This window comes from Coturnix japonica, chromosome 1 (genome assembly GCF_054131305.1).
Source record: "Coturnix japonica strain WE chromosome 1, WE-NBRP24, whole genome shotgun sequence".
NCBI classification, from domain to species: Eukaryota; Metazoa; Chordata; class Aves; order Galliformes; family Phasianidae; genus Coturnix; species Coturnix japonica.
The window spans coordinates 17622034-17642461 of NC_140663.1; the positions used below are offsets into that span (position 1 = coordinate 17622034).

The 20428-nt window shown below is 37.8% G+C and overlaps 1 protein-coding gene across 3 annotated transcripts in view; it reads left to right on the forward strand.

The window, feature by feature from the left end:
- The window catches only part of MOV10L1 (Mov10 like RNA helicase 1), a 32330-nt gene that overhangs the window by 6807 nt on the left and 5095 nt on the right, over positions 1-20428 (forward strand). For 2 of the 3 annotated variants that reach the window (XM_015852378.3, XM_085518522.1), the window contains exons 3-21: positions 1212-1368; positions 1762-1874; positions 2615-2805; positions 4958-5098; positions 5673-5902; positions 6015-6207; positions 8907-9101; positions 9693-9804; positions 10647-10824; positions 11424-11494; positions 11852-11943; positions 12667-12725; positions 13205-13320; positions 16254-16350; positions 17174-17352; positions 17865-18011; positions 18367-18488; positions 19222-19321; positions 19754-19918. In XM_015852378.3, coding sequence (XP_015707864.2) covers positions 1212-1368; positions 1762-1874; positions 2615-2805; positions 4958-5098; positions 5673-5902; positions 6015-6207; positions 8907-9101; positions 9693-9804; positions 10647-10824; positions 11424-11494; positions 11852-11943; positions 12667-12725; positions 13205-13320; positions 16254-16350; positions 17174-17352; positions 17865-18011; positions 18367-18488; positions 19222-19321; positions 19754-19918 — 2658 coding nt within the window. The remainder of the gene's footprint in view (positions 1-1211; positions 1369-1761; positions 1875-2614; positions 2806-4957; positions 5099-5672; positions 5903-6014; positions 6208-8906; positions 9102-9692; positions 9805-10646; positions 10825-11423; positions 11495-11851; positions 11944-12666; positions 12726-13204; positions 13321-16253; positions 16351-17173; positions 17353-17864; positions 18012-18366; positions 18489-19221; positions 19322-19753; positions 19919-20428) is intronic. The other variant, XM_015852386.3, reaches the window with a different exon arrangement.

Genomic DNA, 20428 nt, shown 5'->3' on the forward strand with positions numbered 1-20428 from the left:
AGAAGTGAAAATACTGCAGCTATTTTTGTTCTCTTTTCAGTTATTTTTATTGTTTTACTTACGAGTGTTATTCTAGTTTTCTGCTCAGCTTATTTTGGTTGTGAATTTGTAGATACTTGCTTTCTGAATTAAGTTTTTTATGGAACACTGTCTTAAAAAGAATATTATTGACTGTGTTAACTTAAAGCTCTGGCTTGTATGCTTGCACTATATGTATATTATTCATTTAAAAGGTTGTCTCTAGGCATTTCGTTGAGTTTGTTTAATCACTGCAGACATGCCTTGTGTGTGTTCTTTGTGCTTTCCTTCTTCCCGATGCTCATTAGCCTCATAAAAGAATTTGATGTCTCCTTTCTTGTGCAGTGCAGTTTTACTACATACCATCTGGAGTCAGCAGATCTTGCTGAACTTTAGTGCTTCTATCCAGCGGTATTGTTGTTAATGCTTCTACCAGTCCTTGCAGAGAGCAAAGAAACTCTGAAGAGCAAGTGTTTGAACTGTAGAGCAGGGACTCCTGTAGCACTGTTGGCACTTCAGTGGCAAGGAAGAAAACTTACCCTTCTAAGAACTGTTAGTGGGCTTCTGGAGTAAGCACAACCAGAGGTGCTGTTATCCTTGCCCCAACACAGTTAGGTGAACAAAGGGTTTGTATACATTGATAGTTTGTGGTCTGGTCTCTGCAAAGGCCTACTTAAGTATGAGATGGTAATAGGGAGAGCACTTAAAAAGCAGATGTTTGGTCTTTTCAACTTTCAGTGATTAAAGAATGACTTGAGAGAGCAAAATGCACAATGTATTCATAAGCTTTCTGTAATAGTGATGTTCTAGTTCAGCTTGCATACGATGGAGTTGCAGGTATGAAGATACAGTTTTTGTTGTCAATATAATATTAAGAAAACTTCCAGTAGCCTTAAACAAGAGAAGCATCAAAAAGATTTCACAGATCCATCTGTAATTATAGCATTGACAGCCACTGAAGCATAATACAGCAGACTCTTAAAGGGGAAGGTACTTGCTGTTTACTACTGTGTGGTGGTTTTTTTTTAACATATATACAAAAATGAACAACTACTGTGAGCACATAATGGTCTGGTAAGGAGACTGACATCCAGCAGCAGTTAGAATTCTAAGACTTATATCAACTGTTTTAAATATACATGTTTGTGTCATCTCTGTGAATTTTTATTTTTTTTGTTTTATGATAAAAACAGGTAGATGCAGTCCAGAATACATGGGAAAACTACAGTACTGCTTGCTATGCTTCTGAACTACATATGAAAACATTAGTTGGTAATATCACCTCTCTCTTTAAGGATGGTGGCTATATTAGTCATAATACTCTTTTCACAATGGAAGATGTCTGTGAAGGTATGTAGGAGATTTCTTGTTTTTCTTTCTTAATTTCAGTTAATCTGGTAAGCATGTGATCCACATCCCAGGGAAGTTTTAGCTGAGTGCAAGTGTATGTAGTGAAACAAATAAAAGGGATTTGCACAAAGGAAGCTGCCTGTTCATTTTCATAGAGTGTAATTTACAAGCTGTCTTGGTGTACACAAATGTACTTTCCACTGGTATCAATTAAGGAGTTTGTCAGAACCTACTGGAAACAGGAAGAGCTGAAAAGAAAATCTCACAGTCAGTGAATCTGAATAGCACATTGTCTTGGCTAATCTCATTATTGAACTTAAACAAGTTCTGCTTGGGAATACTGTAAATGTAATAGATAGCAATTGGACTTGAGAAATGTTCTACTTTATGTAGGTTTTAAACCTTGCGTGGGTGACTGTGTGCAAGCAAAGTATTTCATTAATCCGGGAACATGGAGCAGTAAAGCAGTTGCTGTGAAGCCTTTGAGATACAAGCGAGTGGACAAGGTAAATTTACTGTAAATTTATTCTTATAAGAGGAATTGTGTGAAGTGGTGGGTTTTGTGGGTACTTCTAGAGTTGCTAGTATTGATAGAACTTATGTAGCACAGTAAATTAAAAGATATCAACTCCACAGGGTTATTGTAATGATTGTAGTTTATTTATAATTGAGCTTTTTGAAGATGTGTACATATTCTAGTTAGTACAAATTGAATAACTTATGTGCTGGCTATTGATTCTGAATGCTATTGGTGCATGCTATTGGTTTAGTTACACAGATTGTAATAACGATGCATGGATTTTCAGACTCTTAATAAATTTCACAGTCATTACTTTAGTTAGTATTTAAATTGTCCAACTATTTTGTCTTTAAAATAGTAATGATCCCTTCTTTATTTTCCCAAAAATATTTGTGCCTTCTGGGAAAGCCTGTATTAATTTTATGGATTATTGTATTTTACTTAAATTTCTACATAGAATAATACTTGTTTGTTGAGTATGAGAAATTACCTTCTCTCTCACATGGGACCTAATACTTAATCAAGTGCTTCTGTTTCCTATGCTTTCAGAGCTAAAGACAAATAATGATTCAAGGCTAGAGCTGTATATTTGTCTTTCATGCATTCTGGATCTTCGATTATTCTGTACTGTTAAAACAACTGGTGCAGAGAAAACTAAGCATTGGTTCTGTGCCTCTTAGCTTAAGCAAATAATACCAAGTAACAGTGAATAACAAACTGTTGCAGGTTCACATTACCAGCTTGTGTGGAAGAACTGGTACAGTAGATGAGAGTATATTTTTCACATTGGATTCACTGAGACTTCCTTATGGATATTCACCGTGTATAAATGATCTAGTGAATGTGGTTGTGGTGGAGAGCAGTCAGTCGTTTTATGTTTGGAGAGCTCTCTGCTTGACTCCAGTCGACCGGGATGGGTAATGTTTATTCTTTTTTTCTCCTTCCACTTGCTAACAACTAGAGATAAGTTGCAGTTTAATTTTTCTTCTGTCTGTTGGGAAGATGAGAGTGATATGTTTTAGTCCTGGCTTTTTCTCCTTCCTTTCCAGAAGGTGGAAGATCTGTACCTACTGAAGAAGTAAAACAGGTTGAGCTCAGAGATGTAGCTGGGCAAGGACTGAATTTTACTCAGTTTAGCAAATGCCAAGCTCATGCTTTTATTTCATCTTCTCTACTCTGCATTGTCTTCTAGTGAGGATGACACTGTTGGAAACCTTAGTAAAATTGGTGTGAAGTAAAATACAGTTTAATATAGGAAGAAGCAAAATTTTGTCAAGTAATCCACTACACAAGTGTGGAATATAAAGTAACTAGTCAATAGCAGTTCTGCAGGAGAAATCTGGAGCTGGAATCACAATTTCAAGGTAGCATTCTCAGTGCAAGCAAGACCTTGGTGGGCTGATTCTGCTGGCAGAAGATAAGCAGTGAAACAATTGGGTTGTCCAAAGGAGAGCACGGCAGATCTCTGTAAATATTGTCTGTGGGATAATTTATTTCATTCCATCTCTGCGTTTTTTAAGGGATCTTTGAAGATAGTGTAGTTCAACTCTCCTGCAGTGAATGGGGCATCTGCAGCTCAGAGCCCCATCCAGTCTGACCCTGAATGTTTCCAGAGATGAGGTATCCACCACCTCCCTGGGCAACCTGTTCTGGTGCTTTACTACCCTTATTGTAAAAATAAAGAAATGAAAATAAAAATTTTCATATGTGCAGTCTTCAATTTTAGTTTGAAACTATTTCCCCTTGTCCTGGCACAAACGACCCTGCTAAAGAATCTGTTCCCTTCTTTCATAGAGATCCCTTGTTAGATACTGAAAGGCTGCTCTAGGTCTTCCTGGAGCCTTTTCCAGGCTGAAGAGCCTCAGTTCTCTCGGCCTGTCCTCACAGGGAGGTGTTCTATCCCTTGGACTATTTTTGTGGCTCTCCTCTAGACACACTAACAGCTCCAGGTCTCTCCTGTGCTGAGGTCTCCACATCTAGACGCAGTACCCCAGGTGAGGTCTACACCAGTGCAGAGTAGAAGGGCAGGATCACCTCTCTTGAGCTGCTGGCCATGAATCATTTGATTCATCCTGAGATACGGTGGGCTGTGAGGACACATTGCTGGCTCATATCCAGCTAACTGTCCACCAGTACACTTCACATCTTCTTCAACAGGTCAGTTCTTCATCCTCATATCTCCCAGCTTATACTCACAGTGGGAGTTGCTGTGATACAGGTACAGGAATGGGCTTTGAAAGTCATCTCTGATGTAGCTAATAAAGAACAGCTGTGTTAATTTTCTACTTTGATGCATTAGATAACTAAGGGGTACACAGAGTGTACAAGTATTGGAGACATTATTAAGCTTTGTTGAAATGCCATTTTAACTAACTGAATAGCTTTTCTAGCTGTGGAGTAGAAACAGTTTTAAAGAAGTCTTTTACAGGTAGCCAAAACTGATCACTGATAGCTACAGGAAGAAGTATGTGACTAGTAGGCTTTTTTCAATGATAGTGTGACAAAAGTATTAAAGGTTGCTTTTTGGTTTCCAGCTTTTTTAAAGTTTTTTTTTCTTTAGTGTACTTTTTTTCAGATTGTTGCAGTAGGCAGAAGATGTACCCTGAGCACTTACATATTTAAAAATCTTTAAACAATCTGTTCATTTTCTCTTTCAAGCTCCAGTGCTGAGCTGGACTCTTGCTAAGGACCTGGTCTCTCTTGTTTCCTGGTTCAGCTCCTGAGAAGGTCCATAGTAGCTTCAGTCACCATTTGGTTCAGCTCTTCAAGAAAGTGCTAACTTCTTAATCATTTTAATCTCGTATTCAAATTTTTACCCTGGTTTATAGTGGTGTTGATGAAAGGTTTGTTGTTTTCAGGTTTTTTTTGCTTAAACTAATAAAGGTAACCTAGAGGTTTAGGAAGTGTAAGTAAATGAGGTCGACTCTCTTAACTGCTTCTGTATAAACATTGTCACTGTTCTTTGGTATGGCAGTTATTAAAGATATTTTCTGAGTCTGCTGAGTTAAAAAATACTTTTGAAGTCTATTTCTTTCAAGACTACTATTATAAAATTCAGTCTTCTTACAGGCAGTCTCAATCAAATGGACATGACACAGATGAACCTTATGAAGACTTAATGAGAAACAAAGGAGGGCTGGAGGTATCAAACATGACTGATTTTGGAACTATGAAGCAGGGGGAATCTAGAAGCATGATCATTTGGATAGAGTAAGCCCTTCTGCTTGTTCTAATCTTTTTTTCCATTCCACTACTCTGTATTGTGTAAACCTGTATTTCATGTGGAAGCCTTTCATTGTTAAGTGTTGTGGTTTATGGTCTTCAGATAACCCAGGCATTTTGGAGAAGTTTTCTTGTTAGATTCAATGACATCAGGATAGTCTCTTTAAAGAGTCTGCCATTTTCAGAAAGTTCTCTGGGACTTGTCAACCATAAGTCTCTTAAATCCTAATCTTTTGGGTATGGATGCTCAAATGGAGTCAGAACTGAATGTTCTGTTTGTTGTGACTGGGTTTACTGTTACTTACAGTTTATAGACAGCATTTCCATATGCACATTGCTGGTTCTTTTGCTGTTTGTTGTATGGTACTTTATATGACCTAGAAGTACTAACATCTAGCAGAATTCTAGTCCTTGTGAACTAGAAGAAGCAGAGCAGTTTCTGGTTGTAAAATAATGGTGAATTAACCCCATGAACCATTATGATTTTATGTATGATTAAAGTTCCCGTTATTGATGCTAACAGTGAGTTTAATTATGTGATTAATCTCATAACTACTTCTAGGAATAAAGGGAGTGTACCACAGTCCTTAATCAGCTGCAGATTAGCTGGATGGGTGCAAGACAAGCAATTTAGTTTTCGGATTTCTCAAAAATACTGGAACAGTCCAGCAGCAAATTTGTCATCTTCTCCAATAAATCAAGAAAGCGTTGCAAAAGCTGCAGTGAATCCCTGTGGAGCAACATCTGAGTCATTGACTAATACTTCCATTATGAAGAATGGAGTTATTTCAGGTACAGTCAAACGCAGACTCCACAGAAGACCTATACTTTTGTTTGAAAAGGCTTGTCAATGCTAGCTATAATAATTCTGACAATAGAATTTATTATAATCTGTTTTCTGCAGGAGTGAATCCTCAGGAATTAAACTTATCAAAGACAAAAGAAAACTTTTCCTTGGTTAAAGATGAAAATCTGTGTGATGGAGAAGAAGAGCAAAGAGAAGATGTGCAGCAAACAGGAGATGGCACTGATATAACTGAAGAAATTGTCATACCACCAGGTGGAAAAACATTCGTTGTGATCACATGCACGGCTGTGTAAGTATTTCTTTGTACTGATTGATATAACAGAAAGAGATCGTAGTGGTAGTTGCCAATCTTAATGATTCTGAGATCATCCAGTCCAACCATCAGCTTATCACCACCATGCCCACTAAAACCATGTAGCTCAGTGTGACATCTGCCAATTTCTTGAACTTCAGGGGCGGTGACTCCAGCACCTCCCCAGGCAGCCTGTTCCAGTGCCCAACTGCTTTCTGGTAAGAAATTCTTCCTAAAACTGAACCTCCTCTGGCACAACTGAAGACTGTTACCACTCATCATAATTAACTGAGAAGGGGCCAACCTCCACCCCGCCTTTGAGGCTGTAGAGAGGCCTCAGCGTCTTTCTTATAGTAAGAGGTCCAAAAATGAGCACAGTTCTCAAGGTGTCACTTCATCATTTACAAGTACTGAGGGACTTGTAACTTCACCTTCCTGCTCGTGCTGACTAGGCTGCTTCTTGTACATCGTCCTTCTTGGCCACTTAGGCATACTGCTGGCTCATGTTGAGCTGTCTGTCAAATAACAACCGCAAATACTTTTCCTCTATGCTGCTTGTCAGCCACTCTGCCCCAAGCTTATAGCATTGTGTAGTGTTGTTCTGACCAAAGTATAGGACCCTGAACTTTGTATTGTTGAACAATATATAGTTGTCTCAGCCTGCTGGTCTAGCCTATGCAGATCCCTCTGTATGGGCTTCCTAACCCCAGGCAGATGAACAGTTCCACCCAGCTTGGTAACATTAGCAAATTTACTGAGGGTGCACTCAATCCCCTCATCCAGATCATCAGTAAAGATGTTATACAGGGCTGGCCCTAATGCTCATGCCCTGAGAAACACCACAGTTGACCCTTTGCCAGCTGCATTTAACTCCATTCATCTCTGCTGTCTGCGCCTGGCCATCCAGCCAGTTTTTTACTGAACAAAGATTACAGCTGTACAAGCCATGGGCTGCCAGCTTCTCCAGGAGAATACTGTAAGAGGCCATAAAGCCTTCAACTGTAAAGTATAGGTGCATTACATCCACAGTCTTTCTCTCATCCACTAGATGAGTCACCTGATCATAGAATGTTTCTGGTGTAAAGTAAGCTAGTATGTATTAGCAGAGGATTTAGACATCTGTACCAGAGATTGGAAGAAGTTAGCATTTCAGCACTTAGTTGTGACTTTTGTCAAATGGAAAGTTAGTAGTTAATGATGAAATATAGTAGGACTAGATACTTTCTGGACAGAGGCGGTAAAGTGAAGGTAACTCTTCCAATTAGTTGTATTCTCATCTGGAAGTCAGTAATTCTGTGAGCACTAGAGCTAACATTTGTAGGAGATTTGTGTGTTTTGTCTGATGTGTTTCCTTCACATCTTCTAAGTACTCTGAAATCGTATTCACATTGTTGTATATCACAGTCTCAAACTTTCCTAGTCAGTGACATTAGATGCAGGTTATCTGTGCCGGAGAAAAAAGGCTTTCTGCCTTATAGCAGTAATTCATGGAGGTTTGCAGATTTCTTTGTCACCCTCATTGAAGTAACAGTGCATTAACTTGCAGACTACTTTTGTTACCACTTTAAATGATGTGGCGGGGGGAGGAATTTTCATGGGAGGATGATTTTGCTGTAGTTTGAAAAGTAACCTGAGAGTACGCCCTGGCCTTATGGAGAAGGGCATGCATAGAAAGAGCAAGTTGTATTTCACTGTAAATGCCACAAAACCTGAGAATCTTCTAATAACACGGAACAGTTTGCACAACCCTCCGTGGGAGAGAGCAGCATGAAGGTAATAAATGTTTGCTGGCTGCTTTGAAAGACCACAGAGGCTGAAATTCTAGGCCATGAATCTGCACCGTTCATTGTCTGCACTGAGTGCGTATCAGAGCAAAAACAGGCCACAGCTTTAGCCTGAATAGGTAGCATGAGCTGGCATGAAAAAGGGGTACTTCTGCCAAAGCAAAAGCAAGCTGAAATCCTTCTGGGATGCTCCTGTTTCAAACACACATTAACAGTATTGAACTGTGTCATTGGTGCCAGTCAGAGAATCTGGCTCTGGACAGTGCTAGGAAGAGCACATTAAGGTGTTTTGGAGCACGTGCATCAGGGACTTTGGTCTTAAACTCCTTAGAGCTGGATCTGAAAGAACCATTCCCTCTGTTTTGGTGTTGTTTTCTTTTTTGTTGTTCGTTTGTTTTTTAAATCAGTCGTTCCCAGCTCCACTTACACATACAAAGTACTGTTTTTAAGAAGATAAGGGATCTTTCCTGCTTTTTCCACTTGATGTGTTCGCAGCTAAGACAGTTCTGAGTCCCTTTAAGCAAGACAAAGTAAAGCTGCTGCTGTGTACACAGAAGGGATACTCTGTAGGTTCCTCTGAGGGAAATGTTTGTGTCATCTTGTTCAGATCCAGTGATACTCCTGTCCTCTTGTTCTGTATCTGGTTAAGCAGAGGGATTTTGCTCTTTAGCCAAACTTTTGATGAAACAGAGGTCTTAAGTTCTTTATTTTTTCAATATACAAGGTGATACTTGGACTGAGTTACGGAAAGGAAGTGAAGTAGGGAATTGCCCCAAGTTAGCAGCTCTCATATTGCTACTGAGTTGGCATGAGAACTACCTTTTCATTGGGGAAAAGAAATAGTACTTATGACCAGGAAAAACAAAATACGTACACAATGATTTTAAGTACATAACTTTTTCTTATTTGAAGAAATCCTGGATACAGTAAAGAGCTCTTGTTGCTCGGATTTTCTGATTTTACCATCGGACGGTGTATTGAAACTACTGTAACAAATGAGGCAGAATTACTAATAGCACCTGTGGAACCATTTTCTGCAAGAAAGGTTGGCATTACTTCAGTACCTCAGCTAAAGAAGACAACAGTGATTGCCCCTAAATACAGAAGGTATGGTGAAATGAAAAGGAGAAGAATAGTACTTGTCTAATACTGTTGTATATAGTATTAGAATAATACGTATTGCTAAATGTGAAACTGAAAGAGTTTGTGCATGTTTTCATAAGTGTTATAAGCATGTTAATCTCAGACTTTACTGACAGAAGGGTTTTTTTAGTAATGAACTGCTTGATTCCTTGTAATCTGTTCAAACAGAAACACTCTACTACATATGTACGAATGCAGTTCATATTACTCTGCAGCTGTGTCCTACAAGTGACGGTTATTTCAGACTTTCTGTCTGTCTTAATCATGTTTGGAGTTGACTTCTTAAATCCTCAAGCAGCTGGTACCTCTGTCAGATCAATTTGTAGATGTTCATCTTTCATTTAGAACTTTGCTTTTTGCAAATAATTTTCTAAGTATCGAGTTGCACTATTTGCTTAATTATAAAAATATAACCAAAGAAGATCATAGTGTTGTTGTATAATCAGTAGTAGGCACACTTACCTTTCATGTCAGAATAGCAAACTTACAGTGGTAATTTTGAAGCAATCATTGGATTTATTAAAATTAATGATACAGTATATGTTTCTGTTTTAGAATTACCAGAAAGTTTCCAAGCTTCCTCCCACATTATACCATACCGAACGCGTTAAGAAGATGCGTGGAGCAGAAGTTAGATATTCTGAGCTTTCAGCCTCTCCTAGCAGAGGTATGCAACTACAGATTTGTATAAGAAATAATGTAATAAGAAATTTGTCTTTTCAAACTGGCCTTTATTTGGCAAAAAAATTGTAGCCCTTAGTATAATAGAAGATGTTGTGATACTGTTAGCAAGTAGACTAAGACTGTTCTCTGTATCCTTTAATTTTTATAAGTTTGGGTCAGTCACAGAATCCAAGCTTTGCAAGAATGGAAAATGCTAAGCGTGCAAGATTGATGAAGCTGTTGATGCTGGGGAGGGATATTACAGAAGGTGGCAAAAGATCAGCGCTGCTGATTAGACTTACATGTAAGTGAGAATGGATTCTAAGTGAAAGCATTCTTTGGTGTTGGTCGTTGTTTAGAGTTTGGGGCTGCTGGAGAAACCTCTTCAGAGAGATGTATTAAGCTCTGAAGGTGAAAATTCAGGTTCTTTCAGCTTGTCATAAGCTGTGTAATAATCAAACAGGGCAGGCTGATATGACTCTGTCTATGTGCAGTGTACAAAGATTTCTTTTTATGCTTTCTGGACTTGGTGAGCAGTAGAATTCTGTTTCGAAACTGCCCCTGAATTCAGGTGTTGAAACTGCCATTGTAGTTAGGCAAGGCATAATTACTTCTTTAGCTGACTGGCTTCTGTATCTTAGGTCCAAGGACTATACAGATTCTGTGTTGTCTGTTACAGGAGTTTAAAGGATTCATTTATCTAAATGCTGTGCTTATGCACCTATTTGGTGCAACCTGGTTGCTGTGCAGTCTAATTTTAGATATGTTTAGTACAATAAAGATTGATGGGATTAATGTATTTCAGTGTAGAGATTACTAATGTAATGTATACTATTTTTCTTTCAGAATCTTAATCTGGAAAATTATGAAGCAAAGTTTTCTACTCTCTTGTGGCTTGAAGAGATCCATCAGGAAATGGAAATAAGAAATTTTGACATGTGTGGGGTTACTTTGAAAAGGAACGGGAATTTGTTAGTGTTGGAGGTGCCAGGAGTGGAAGAAGGCAGACCTCACCTGATTGTGGGTAATGATTAATGTAAGATAAAGCTGAATACCACATTGAGAATTTTCACTGCAATACCAACTCAGTTGCATTGTCATTTACTTAAGGAGGTCTTTAACAAGTTTGAACACGAAATCATTTATCTACTAGACAGGTGAACTGCACTGCTTGTGTCTCACAGTCATGCTGTGGCTGCTGTCTGAAGAAGTGTTATGTATGTCTGCCGTTACAAGCGATCTGTTATTTCCAGGCTTCTCATGTAAAAAAGGGGATGTTTTTTTCCACAAAAATAAAAACTGCAACGCGGTGAGATGTGAAAAGCAATAGGTATATCAAAACCAAAAAGTCAGTAATATCTAGTACTATGGTATGCAGGTACTGATCAGAGGAGATGTCGAAAGCCTGGTGGCATCAATCTTTGATGCCTTTTAGAATGTAACATATAGTTGTATATAGCAGTTCAGAACTAGTGCCTGATGTGATACTCCTGGAAACAGCAAGTTTGCTGTAGAATGTGTTATGCAAATCTTAACTATGCAACACAGAAAGTAAAACTCTCACTGCAGTACTTTATTTCTATGTCTTGTAACAGTGTGTTATCTTTTAATTTTATTTATTAGGTGATAAGGTGATACTGAAAAGTCAGGTCTACTCTGAGCATATAATAGAGTACATTGCCTATGTTACTGAGGTAAGTAAGGTTTGTCTTCTGTTGTCTTCTGTAATCCACAGGATTCAAAGGGGAAGCTGGCAATTAATGCAATTACAGACTGGCTTAACCTGTTTTGAGGCAGCTAAATATTTTTTTTAATCTACTAAGTGATTTATTTTTATTGTGAATTTAGTTTTTCCAAGGACTTTCTTTTCTCTAGATTATAATCATTACCTGCCCTGAAAGCACTCATAACATAATCTGGAACCATAATATATTGGTTGTTAGTAAATCTCAATGGCTGAGGTGTTTACCAGTAATTTCAAATATGCTTTTGTGTGTATAAATTACTAAATTCTTCATCAATAAACTGATGTTTGTTTTTTTTCCCCACAGATATGCGATGAAGATGTTACTCTTAAATGTAACGCTGATTTTGAACGGGCTTACAACTCAGAACCCATGGATGTGGAATTTGTTCACTGCAGGTATTTTTATAGACTTCCACAAAGCTGTGTTGATTTGCTACAAGATGCATGATTCCTCTAGCAAATAACTTTTAAAAACACGTGACACTGTCCCTTGGTGGTTTTGGTAGTTACAGGAAGGGCACAATTAAGATCTTAAGAGCGAAATCTTTCACCTCTTTCCCACTCTCCTCCTTGGTAAAAGGCTGCAATGGTAGTCACTATGTACACTTGGTTTGTGTCTCTGTTTTTATGTGTAAGTGGTTATTCCACCACCTGGCACTGAAGCAGTTACTGGAGTTGCCTGCAGTTCTTTTTTTGTTGTATGAACTGTGATTCTTTGTGAGTTGTTGGTTTTTTGGTTGTTTTTTTTTCTGAAGAAGAAATGATACCATTATGACTTCAGGACTGTTTGTAAATTGCTGATGTTAACTACTCATGCTTTATTTGTGGCATATTATTTGTATATAGGTCTTCCATTTATGTGAAAGACTATTCGACCCTGAAACAAAAGGTCATCTTTCTCACTGCAGGGCTAGAGGTGTGTTAACACTCATAGCAGGGCTGTTGATTGACATGTCTACAGTATATTTTCCAATAAGTACACTGTAGTATTTCTGTGCAAAACTATTTTTCTAAGCACTGCTGCATAGAAAATGTACTGGTTACCGTAATGCTTCTGTAGTTTATGAAAATCTGGGATTTTACTTTAATCCACAAACTGTTGATCTGCTGTTATAACAGGATTCCTAGCAGGCGGTGCCAGCTGGCAGTTGAGCAAGCTAAGCATCTGGGTGAAAAAGGTACACTTCAGTTGACTTAAGCTATCTGGAGAGGGTTGCAGGGAGTCTACTGTTCTATATTGCTTTCACATGAAGGCATACTGAGATGGATGCATTACAGTCTGTTTTTACAGGAGTTTTCTGTTCGTTTAATTGAAAAGCAGCTCTCTAAATTTAGAGGGGGGAGTCTGACTGGTCATCAAAAGGAATATGAATGGAAACAAATTTTTGTGAATAGCTTGAACTGATAAGAACTGTATAAATCACACATGTAACAGGGGTATGTGAAACGGCAGTATTTTGTGTTATCTCAGAACTTAACAAAAAAGCACAGATACCCTGTTCTGTGGTTGAGCAGAATGGTCCATGTGATCTCTGCACAGATCTTTCCCACTTTTGTGTTAGGATTATAAACCAGTTATAAAAACAGATTGATATATCAGCAAAATGTGTGTTTCAGCGGCTCTCAATTTTTTCTGCTTTCTCTTCTGAACTTGAAGTGTTATTTCCGGAAAAGCTTCTGTTACAGTCACCGCAAACTGTCAAGACCCAGAATATCACTGAGTATCATGGAGTTGATGATGGCCTTGAGCAGTGTTCCCAGCAGGAGAATGAGGTAACTCTGTAAATGTTTGTTCTAATTGAGCAGCATCCACATTTGTAACAGATACGTACTTCTCAGCTGTTTTTTAACAAGTATTTGTTTGGGAGAGCATCAAATAATGGAAGTCACATTCTGCTACTTTCTGATGACAGAAGTTTGTTTGCTTACCTGAAAAAGGTAAATTTTACGACAAGTGATGCTGTTAAGCTGACCCTCCCATCTAGAATGGAAAGTTCTAGTAACAACCTGTATTACAATAATCTGAACTGTCAGATTTCCCTTAAACTAGTTTTCATAGCAACTTTTAAGGTATGTGAAGTTCTTTCACTGTGGCAGGAAACATTAATCATCCTGATCTGTGCAGATTTACCTAGGCTTCTTTAGTTAAATTATAGGAAGAAATTATAGAAGTCTTCCATAAAACAACCTTCAGAATGCTATTTAGTCCTCTTTCCTATTTGAAGTAGATCGTCTCCAATGCTGAATCAAGTCAGCCTTGGGGTTAGGTTTATTTGGTTTTGTCCAGAGGTTCTACATCTTTATAACCTTCTCAATGTTTTACAATATTTCCACCCCCATTCACAGTGTGAATCTTTCGTCTGCAACTTTGGATATGGATCCTTGTTACATTATATGCTACTACAAAGAATTGAGATGCGTTGGCCTCTCTTTTTTTTCCCTTTTTCTTTTCCTAGCTCTGTTTTAAGCCATTATAGGCATTAGGCTGCCTGTTTACCTCTTCCTCATCAAACTGAAAACGCTAAGTTGTTTCAGCCTCTGCAGTTCATAGTAACTTGCTGGTTGCATGCATCAAGAATTTGTAGTAACTCAGTTTCCCAATCTGGGCCTGGGGATTGCTGCTTAGTGTTTTCATGGCCTGTCCTGATTCATACAGTTACTCAGTCCCAGCTGCAGAGCTTTCAGTTTAGATTTTCGTGAGGATTTTTTGATCCTACTGTGATATTTCTTCAAATGAAGATAAGCCATCAGGCTTTTCAGCTAAGACTGTTGATTTTGCGTTGTTTGCTAATTTACTCAGTATGTATTTGTTCTCAACATAGTTGTTGCTGAAGATAACATTTATCCCAACTACAACCAGGGGTACTTAAGTTTGTGACCTGTTTGCAAATGAGTATTGAACTATTTAGCGCCCCTTGAGCCCAATAATCCAGCCAATTTTCTGCTCACCAAACCATCTATTAATCTAGTTAATGTTCTTGTGGCTCCAAAATAAGAATGCCACAGTAAATAGACCACTTCAAAAGCCTTACTTGAAGCAAAGGAGTATTATTACAGTTACTGCTTTTCTTCTCTTTGCATAATAATAGTCCCTTCATTATTGAATGAAATCAGGTTGACCAGTTCTTATGTCATCTATCAATAAGTTCTCTTCTGTCATCTATTTCTGAACCCATACAATGCTTCTCTCTTTCCACCACAACTGTTTGCAGAATTTCTTCTTGTTACTCTGTTGGTACTGCATTTAAATGTGAGTTTAAATGGACTTTGACCTGCCATATTTTATCCAGCTGTCCAGACAGCATGTTTTATACTTTGCTTGTTTCCCACTTGCATTCCAACAATTCATCATGAAGCTACAGTCTTAAAAAAGGAGACTTGTTGAAATTCTTGATGATCTTGTGGAGCAGAATGGTTTTATTATGTTGTCTTATGAAGCAGCTTTTAGTTCTCCTGGGCACCTCCACACAACTTCCTTGGCTATTTTGCTTCATGATCCCTTAAGAAGCTGAAGTTTGCTGAAGGTCCAGAGTTATGACTTTGCTTGTACCTTTTTAGCCTTCTTCCAGATCCTGAGCCAGTTGTCTTGCAGTATTTACAGTAAACATTGGTATATATATCTGTGTCTTATATATTCAGCATTATTCCTGATTATTGCCTCTGCCACTTACACCAGGAGGCTGTCTGCTACTCGCACTCTAGTATCTTCTTGAATGAATTGCATTAGGTGTGTGAATGATGGAAATCTCCCTTGAGCAGCACAACTTGTGATCAGGAGACTAATGCCAGTTGCTTGTGGGAAGTCTTAACCATATCCTCCTCCTGATGGTGTGATGTTACAGACACTGCTAGACAATGTTGCTGCTCTGTTCCATCCTGTTCTGAGTAACAGCTCAGACATATGTCTGGTTTTGATATATGGTTTCCAGTCAAAATGCTCCATCACATGGATGCAGAGACATAAAGGTAGGAGGCACAGCATAGCTAGTTATTGCAAGATGCCTGCTTCTACTGGGTCAATTCTGGTTGACTAGAGGGGTGAATAAGCATAATAATCTTACCCCAGAGCAACATGATTCCCTAAAACTTTGATCTTTTCAGGTTGTCATTGGTACCCATTGGATAAGTAGTAGAGTGACTAATCAGAAGGATTGCCTAAGCCTTGCAATGTTCTCCTGGCATCATTGCACTAGGGAAGCACCAAAAATGCCAGGATAATGTGGCTAGGAAGCAAGTACCTCTGTCCTGTATAAGGAGTAATCAACACTAACGCTTATCATTACTGTTAGAGTCAGTATTATTAAGATAATTGCAGCATATGATCCGGAATGCTGCAAGTGCCACTACAAGGAGTTTCCTCTTGTGCTGCAGTCTGAGAGGTATCATCTCACAGAACTTGAGTGTTAGCTTTTATGGAAGGAGATAAGTTACTTGACCATGGCTTCAAAATCCCCATCTGAGTATCTATAGTGCTTGTTGAAGTAGGTGTTTAAAGTTACCATAAGTGCAACTTTGAGAAACCTTAAATTTAAGATGGGAACTCCTAGCATCATCTTCTACTCTCTTGCTTCACAGATATTATTTATTGAAGTATTGAAGCCTTTTAATGGGGAAAAAATAAAAGTAAGCAATTTCAAGAATTAGTGAACATGGTTCCTTGTCTCTGTAAAGTTCTAAATGTGTTTACCTTTGTTTGCTATTTCCAGGTCAGAAAGCTGCAGAACAGACAGGCAAAATGCATGGCATCGAGGCAGATAAACAGAGCAGATGCAGCAACTGTTTGTGCAGAAACAAACCAGCTTGGTATATTTTACTACTTTCTTCGATATTTAAGTCAGAATTGCAGTCACTTCAGACAAACAGGGGCAGAGTACAGTGTCTTTCAAATGTCCTCATCTCTTTTAAGGAGAAACTTTACAGCACTACTGGCAGGAGGTTTCATTAGAGCCCTTCTGTGGATTATTTAAACATCCTCAGCTAAGCAGACTTCCAGTGATATGGTTTGTAATCAGTGAACTAACTATTCCTAATCACCAACTAGAATCCTTTTGGCCACATTCAGTTTCCAGTTTGTTGCTGGAATGTCTACTTTGCTGAAAATGGTAACTATTTTAGAAAGGTTTCAGGAAGTGCCTGTCATGTCTGTGCTTATCTGAGAAGTGTGACTTCAGCAGTTGAGCACCCTGATATTGGGAAGCAGATTACCTAGATGGCACTTCTGTCCAGGAGTTAATAAGATTCTATTGTGGAAAGCTGCAGCTAAACTGAATGAGGTGTGGAGGGGGAAATTCTAGTGGTCCTTATGGTTACCATTGGTCATCTAATGCTGTCTCTGAAAGTTTACTGAAATTTTGTGGTTAAAGGGGGGTTAAAAAATTAAAAAAAAAACTTAATGTTCAAATTACTGAATAAAGTTCTCACGGTTTTGTTTTTTTATTGAAGTAGATAATGATAATCCTTTTTTGTCAATTAATTTTTTAGCAGATCCTGGATACTTCTGAATTATTGATGTTGTCTTTTCTCTGTGCTGTCCTAGGAAAATGGGGAAAAATAAGGCATAATGTGAATTGCAGTTGTTTGCTTAAAATATCTTCGCAATTTTAATATGTATTTCTCTTGATCATAGTTGAAGAAAGTGAGACAACTAAGTGGAGAGCTGGTGAATTTTTCAATCCTATGCTTAACAAGCAACAGAAATTGGCAGTGAAAAGGATACTGAGTGGTGAATGTCGTCCAACACCTTATATTCTGTTTGGACCACCAGGAACTGGAAAAACGATAACAGTAGTTGAAGCTATTTTACAGGTAATGATGGATGATAAGTGGGTAGTCTCTAATCTTTTCAGTATTGGAACACTTACAGTGATTTTGTAAGTACCATCACTTCTTTTTTTTCCTCAACAAGAACTGGAAATACTGTTCTTAAGCCTTTTCACTGAGCTGCTCAGAATGATGAAATTAATATGAATTTGAAAAAAATCCTGAATCGCTTATTTTAATAACTTGAAGCTGTAGTGAATATTAACAACTTGTGATTCTGGAACTGAATAATAGATTCTTGAAGCATGGTATGCATCAATGTAATAACCATGCAGTAATTCTGCTCTTAGGGTACTCAGCTTGAGAACACTTAAATCATGGCTGTCAAGAGCAGTGTTCTTGAACTGCAAAAGGATGGATGATTCTATCTGGATTCTATATTCAGTAAAATAAAATGGATATATGTTTAAGTTATGTTTGAGCTATTGCTACTTTTTCAAATAACTGTGGGTTTGTTTTTTTTTGTTTTTCTTTTCTGTCCATCTTTTTGAATGTAGATACATTTTACTTTACCAGATAGTCGAATCTTGGTTTGTGCACCATCAAACGCTGCAACAGATCTGATTTGCTTGCGGCTGCATCAAAGCAATCAATTAAAACCAGGATCTATGGTCCGAGTCAATGCTACTTGCAGATCTGTAGAGGTAAATACTACAGATAACTGCCAGTTAATATTTCTTTTTTTAATATTTTAATCTTAAAATACTATTTATTAATGTAACTGTCAATATTTATTAGGCTGAAGAGACATGGCTAGGAAAGTAGTAACTAATTTAGGTTTTCCAGAAGATAAATTGAAAAATATTTCTGTATGAAACATATATACAGTCTTGATGGGTGAAGAGAATGCATGTGTCTTCTTTAGGCACATTAAACCGAGAATTCATTTCAGTGCATTGATCTAAGTGTAAACATTTAGTTCCACTTCCAAAATAAGTCATTTTGGTTTTTTAATTATTCCATCGGTATTTTGCTAAGCATGCTGTTTCGTTTCTGCAGCAAATCGATGACATCGTGAAACCTTACTGCAAGGATGGTGATGATATTTGGAAAGCAGTGTGGTTCAGGATAATAATTACCACTTGCAGTAGCGCAGGAATGTTTTATCAAACAGGAATGAGGTACAGTGCTACAAACAGGAGTATTGTTGAGATATCTGGCTTCATGGCTAACCTCTTGTTCTTAATAATGTCTCAGCTGCGAATTTCTTCACAGTAAATTAAGAAAACTTTTTGACAGAGTTGTTTTTCTACCACTAGCAATGGGAGCCTTAGCAGTGACATTGCTGGTTACAGTCATGTTGTCTTAAAAGCATTTAGGAGTTCCCACTAAGAATCATATTGCAGGTTTTTTATAGTCTTTATTAGTTGTAAAGAGTCACCATGTAAAGTGCTGTTAAGTAAAGATTCTTCTGATTTTGCTTCCAGTTTTCCAAAAGGACACTCTTAAGTGCCTAACTGATTTAAGAGCTGTTTTATAGAAATAGAGGCTAGCAGTTGTCTTTGCTAAAGCAAGTTCATTATTCAAATGAAATACTTGGAGGCATTTGAGAATGAGGAAGGTTTGCCCAATTGTCTTAACCTTACTAATAAATAAAGCTGTAATTAAGATAAGTGGTGGTTGTATATAAGAGAATATATAGGGGAATTCACAGATGAAGAATTAGAAAGAAAAACACAGTGACTGCATTCTGCTTTTTGATGTATTTTCAGCCTTTGCTGTATACATGGAGATGCCTGGTGTGCTTGACAGGGACATTTACAGAATTGCTTAGATCAGCCACGGGGTGGCAGAATTAACTTTTCTGTGTGGGGGGGAAATGCCCAGTTCTGAGTTTATGTTTATTCATTCTAGGCTTGGACACTTCACACATGTGATTTTGGATGAGGCTGGGCAAGCAAGTGAGCCAGAAAGCCTGATTCCCATTGGATTAATTTCAGAAGTTAATGGTCAGGTAGTTGTCTTAGCATTGTCTCTTGAAAGGAAAAAAGGTTATTAGCATTGTGAATGGTGCAAACTGCAAGCTGTCATTCCTGATAGTGAGTGTGAAGTTGTAGGTGCATGTAATAAACCTCACAAATGTACAGTTAAGTTGGTTTTAGATTTTTAACACAGTTTTCATTCCCACACGTTAACGTCATTGTTTTATGTCTGAATGCTAGTCTGCATTAGAAGGTCAGGGTTCAGTATATGAAATATGTCAAAAATATTTTGAAATAAACAGCAATTTACTTCTTTTCTGGGTCTAACCCTTTGCAAACAAATGAGGTGTTTGGGGGTAAAGAGGAGAATTTGATGTGCATTCGTCTTGGAATTCTGAAGTGTGCGTGTTATTGAGACTACATTTAATAACAGCTTTAATAGATATTTTTTTTTAAATACACAGATAGTTCTGGTTGGAGATCCGAAGCAATTAGGGCCTCTAATAAAATCTAGAATTGCAGTGGCATTTGGATTAAATGTATCCTTTCTGGAAAGACTGATATCAAGAAATATGTACCTGAGAGATGAGGATGCTTTTAGTGCTGATGGATCATATAACCCTTTGTTGGTGAGTAAAATTAAATCATTTTGCTTTTTTTTCAGGTAAAGAATGATGAACTGTGGTTGCTGATGTTTTCTTAACACCTTTAACACCTTTTTTTTTTTTTTTGGCCTTTTAATTCCCATGCTTAGGTTTAAGTCTTGCTTGAACATTAGCTTAGTAGTAAGTCTTCATTATTTTGAATGTGTATTCCAAATAGATGCTCTAACTTCTTAAAACCTTTAAGGAGAGCTCACATAGTAAGACAGCAGGAAATGAGGGCTTAAAGAATCTCAAAGGTCTTCAGGTATCGTGTCAGTCTTCTTACTTCTGAGATGGTCCATTTCCTTCCCATTTAGGGAGGGGAAGGAACTTGTTTTCTGTTTTTACTTATAGATCAAAGCTGCTTTTTTTTTTTTTTCTTTTTTTTTTTTTTTTTGCCTTCTCTACAATTTTGGGGGAGCATTAGGAAAGCTGAACATTGCAAGATGGTAAGTGGTCTTCTTGGGAGCTGCATACTTTGAAGTCTGATGCATA